The sequence below is a fragment of the Lottia gigantea genome, assembly GCF_000327385.1.
Source record: "Lottia gigantea unplaced genomic scaffold LOTGIsca_160, whole genome shotgun sequence".
Classification (NCBI taxonomy): domain Eukaryota; kingdom Metazoa; phylum Mollusca; class Gastropoda; family Lottiidae; genus Lottia; species Lottia gigantea.
In genome coordinates, this window is record NW_008707966.1 from 243,966 (window position 1) to 249,414 (window position 5,449).

At 30.2% G+C, this 5,449-nt stretch overlaps 1 protein-coding gene across 1 annotated transcript in view; it reads left to right on the top strand.

Annotated features, from left to right (window-relative positions):
• The window catches only part of LOTGIDRAFT_173469 (hypothetical protein), a gene marked incomplete at both ends in the record, with an annotated part of 40,475 nt that overhangs the window by 27,427 nt on the left and 7,599 nt on the right, over window positions 1-5,449 (top strand). Inside the window, one exon of the mRNA XM_009051203.1 lies at window positions 5,205-5,208. Coding sequence (XP_009049451.1) covers window positions 5,205-5,208 — 4 coding nt within the window. The remainder of the gene's footprint in view (window positions 1-5,204; window positions 5,209-5,449) is intronic.

Consider the following 5,449-nt stretch of genomic DNA (forward strand, 5'->3'; position numbering starts at 1 on the left):
TGTAAAAATAAATCGTATTTCCTCATTTTTCTCATTGACCCAGCTGTAAATAGATACAAATCAAAGAACAATACAATGTCAAGAGGTTGGACCAAATACCTCATGTGAGAAAGAAAGAGGGAACTGTGAAGTCATCGTTGTTCTTTGTACAAATGGTAGTTTCTCTATTGCCTTGGAACCAGTGTAGTAAATACACTCATATTTCTGGGAAAAAAAGGTGAAACCAGGTATTTGTTTTGATAAAGGTGAATAATGAACAAGATAGAACTTGAGGGCATCCTATGATTAAATTTCAGAGAAGAGAACAGTAAGACAGTAGTTTTACCCTAGTCTGTATGTCAAAGTAGCTTATTAGTGCAGGTATCAGTTTATAGTTTGTGTCAGGCCTTCATGTCATTTCTCTAGTAGTCTCGAGGCCCATTAGCACATTATATGCATGTATATTATATATATTATATGTCTATTGTAAAGATTACCATTTTTCATTTTTTGAATTAACTGACCATACCTTTAAATCATTTATTCTTTAAGTTTATTTTATTCATCCACTTCAGATTGTAAGAAGGGGGTCAAGTGGTGTCAACATGTGGGTATAAAGAACTCAATTGTTAAATAATTGGTTCAAAATAAAGCCCATTGTCTGTGACACGTCAGGTTTGAAAATGAACAAATTTAGTTTGCCTTGTGTTTGCTTCAGCATTTGGTTGCCTAGGTAATGTCATGTAAAAGTTTATGAATTGTCCTATGTATGAGTTTATATGAAGGATATAGTATAAAAACTTTCTGTACTAGTTTTTGTCTGATTAAGGAAGACTGAGCTATAAAATGAATGGAATTTAGGGAGTGGTTGACTTAAATTTCAGTTTCTGGTAAGATTATCAATATATGAAATTTTCATGAGATTTTAATTTCAGGTTTGGAATAGGAATTACAATATTCAAATATTGGCGTTAACAGATATTTACAAAACTTTATCATTCAATAGACGTTGTCTAATATATGATGCATTCCAATAGTTAATATGGCTGATACTTGCAGGAAGGCAGGGTGTGCTTATAATGTAATTTGTAATTTCTGATCCCACCCTCTAGTTAGAGCTTAGAAACCTCCATAGGGCTAATTATGTTTGATGTTCTATTCTTACTTTCAGTATGTTTGATGTTACACTGATTGTTGTATTCTTACTTTCAGTATGTTTGATGCTACACTGATTGTTCTATTCTAACTTTCAGTACCGGTATGTTTGATGTTACATTGATTGTTCTTTTCTTACTTTCAGTATGTTTGATGCTACATTGATTGTTCTATTCTTACTTTCAATATGTTTGATGTTACACTGATTGTTCTATTCTTACTTTCAGTATGTTTGATGCTACACTGATTGTTCTATTCTTACTTTCAGTATGTTTGATGTTACATTGATTGTTCTTTTCTTACTTTCAGTATGTTTGATGTTACATTGATTGTTCTATTCTTACTTTCAGTATGTTTGATGCTGCACTGATTTTCTATTCTTACTTTCATTGTGTTTGATGTTACATTGATTGTTCTATTCTTACTTTCAGTATGTTTGATGTTACACTGATTGTTCTATTCTTACTTTCAGTATGTTTGATGTTACACTGATTGTTCTATTCTTACTTTCAGTATGTTTGATGTTACACCCATTGTTCTATTCTTACTTTTAGTATGTTTGATGTTACATTGATTGTTCTATTCTTACTTTCAATATGTTTGATGTTACATTGATTGTTCTATTCTTACTTTCAATATGTTTGATGCTACACTGATTGTTCTATTTCTACTTTCAGTATGTTTGATGTTATATTGATTGTTCTATTCTTACTTTCATTATGTTTGATGTTACACCCATTGTTCTATTCTTACTTTTAGTATGTTTGATGTTACATTGATTGTTCTATTCTTACGTTCAATATGTTTGATGTTACATTGATTGTTCTATTCTTACTTTCAATATGTTTGATGTTACATTGATTGTTCTATTCTTACTTTCAGTACGTTTGATGTTACACCCATTGTTCTATTCTTACTTTCAGTATGTTTGATGTTACACCCATTGTTCTATTCTTACTTTTAATATGTTTGATGTTACATTGATTGTTCTATTCTTACTTTCAGTATGTTTGATGTTACATTGATTGTTCTATTCTTACTTTCAGTATGTTTGATGTTACATTGATTGTTCTATTCTTACTTTCAGTATGTTTGATGTTACACCCATTGTTCTATTCTTACTTTCAGTATGTTTGATGTTACATTGATTGTTCTATTCTTACTTTCAATATGTTTGATGTTACATTGATTGTTCTATTCTTACTTTCAGTATGTTTTATGTTACACCCATTGTTCTATTCTTACTTTTAGTTAGAATTGTCTGAAAATTGGAATGGTACAAATCGATGCTATCGATGTCCCTGATACACATAAAGAACATAAAAAAATATCTTGTATTAAATATTGAGTTAAATGTTCAAACCAAAAATGTAACTTATTTTCCATGAAAGATGAAAACTAAAGCTTGTATTTTTCATTCAAATTATATTCATCTGATATGATTAAAAGCCAGTTATAAAAGAGAATTTGGGGAGGTGTGATGAATTAATGAAATTTAGACGCTATCCCGAGAGAAATTCTGAATTTACAAAGGGAGGTTTCTCACCAGCAACAAATACAAAACAAACAAGAGAGTAATGATAAGCGACTTAAAGGCCCTTGTTACTAATTCTGGCCATGCTCTCCTTTTTTAACGTCAGTGTTTCATGACCCATCCTTAGTTAGATAGGAATGTGTGGTACGTGCAAATGACAAAAAACCTGTCATGACAAATACAGAGTTCGAATTACTATATGCCTGTCATGGTTAGTTCTATTTAGGCAGATTCTGAGGGGTTTTGAAATTCTATACTATTGTAATTATGAGGCCTGTTGTTCCTTTTTGTTGAAAGTGTGACCCAAGCCAACCAGTAACATCAGTTAGTTGGTTATTCTACAGTTAACATATAACAGTATATTTTATATCATTTGTGTCCAGGTACCTTATTATACAAATCATATGGTACTATAATCATGTGATTTCTTATGAAAATATATCAGGGAAAACTTGAACTCAATTGGTGCAATTGGTTTTGTGTGAAATTTGACTTTTGACTGTACAACATAAAAGGTGGAATTGGCAATATAATTGGAACTGACCACTGACCAGTGGTGAATTTTTCTTCTTGTAGAAATGATACTGATAACTACATTCTTACTTTTTGAATATAGGCCTTATCAGCTTGACTTCTACAGATGATGTTAGATGTCTATTATTTGGCCTTTTCACTAATAACATCTTCTTAAACAGCATGATAAAATTTCATGAAATTTTTTTTTTTTTTTTTTGTCAATTCATCCTAGTTTAAAAAAGAATTATGTCCTGTTTCAGTGCTGTCCAAAAACATAAGTATGTCATCTTCTTTGGCTCAATTGTCTGAATATATATATCCTCGGTTCAGATAAGTTAAAAAAATGTGTAAAAACTGATGATGATGTACATTTCAAATATGGCAAACATTGTGGATAGATATAGGTCAATTATGTTTACTGGCGTGGGCCTGACAATTATTTGGTGACTTAAAAGGGAAATAACATTAACTACTGCGTTCAGAGCTATTTACTTGTATCTCATTTAAACCAGTGTTTGTGTAAACAAGAAACAATTTCAAGAGAAATTCTGCTGTGACTGACATTTAATAGGTAAGCTTGATGAAAATGTTTAGGTCTTAAAGTTCAAATGATCAAGGAAGCTAGGTTGTTGGCGCTGATAACATTTCTTTGATTTTGATTCAGGTTACTTTTTTACAAATTTAGTAAATGAGTTTTATTTGCACATCGAAGCAGAATTTTGTGAATTTTCTGTTGGTGTTGAAATGTTGAGTATAATCATGTGATTAATCACTGTTAACTTGTTATATACATGGTTAAATGGTTTATGTGTCTTCTATTTAATGGAATATTTTGGATTCACTGCATCTTCATTAGCCTAGGTCAGGGGTTTTCAACATTTTTATATGCCCAGGGAAATGTGGACGTATATTGTTGTTGCCCCTGTCTGTTGGTCCGTCAATATTTCTTGTGTACCAGTACCCTATAGAGGTGACAGTTTGATCTTGGTCAAGTTTGAATTTGACAATTTTTCGATGAAAGATTTTTGAATTATTGCCCCTGACTTCATTAAAACGCACCCAAATTTGTTTGTTAGTACAATAGAGACTACAATCTTCATCCAATTTGAATTAGATTTAGTGTGATAATTTATATTCATGAGATCTCAGGCAAGTTCGAATTTGGAGAATTTTTGAGTTATTGCCCACATCAGTAAGTGCAATAAACACTATAGTTTTCATCCGATTTTAATGAAATTTGATGTGATGATTTACATTGATGAGATCATGGACTGTTTTAAATTTAACAATATTTCGATGAACGTTGACTTCGTAAAAACTCATCAAAATTTGTATGTGAGCACAATACAGACTACAGTTTTCATTTGATTTTAATGATTTTTGTGAGTGATAATATATCGATAAGATGTTAGACTGATTTATATTTGATGATTATTCGATTAACATATTTGAGTTATTGCCCTATCGTCTTCATCCGATTATGATGAAATTGGTGTGATCATTTAAATTTATGAGAATTCAGTGAAGTTCCAATACAATGATTTATCGATGGTGTCACTATATTGTTAACAATGATGTTACTATAATGATAACAATAATGTTAACAATGGTGTTACTACAACAATGTTGTTACAATAACAATGATGTAACTATAATGTTAACAATGATGTAACTATAATGTTAAAAATGATGTTACTATAATGTTAAAAATGATGTTACTATAATGTTAACAATGATGTTACTATAATGTTAACAATGATGTAACTATAATGTTAACAATGATGTTACTATAATGTTAACAATGATATGACTATAATGTTAAAAATGATGTTACTATAATGTTAACAATGATGTAACTATAATGTTAACAATGATGTTACTATAATGTTAACAGTGAGGTTACTATAATGTTAAAAATGATGTTACTATAATGCTGTTACTAAAATGTTAACAATGATATGACTATAATGATGTTACTATAATGTTAACAATGATGTTACTATAATTTCATGTTATACAGTCAAGTAAAGATATTTCTATACATCTCTATACATAAACTATATGTCTATTTTATATACAAATTGAAACTACATTAATAAAATGCTTCCGTGGGTACAATTCCATGGTTCTCTGCTCGTGAATACAATACTATCTGCTCTACTTTTCTGTGCCTGATTGTTCTAATGAAGAAGTCTACAGAAAAAGTGAGCATGTCTGGAAAAATGGTGTTANATTTATAGGTTTCAGATACACTGAAGAAATCTA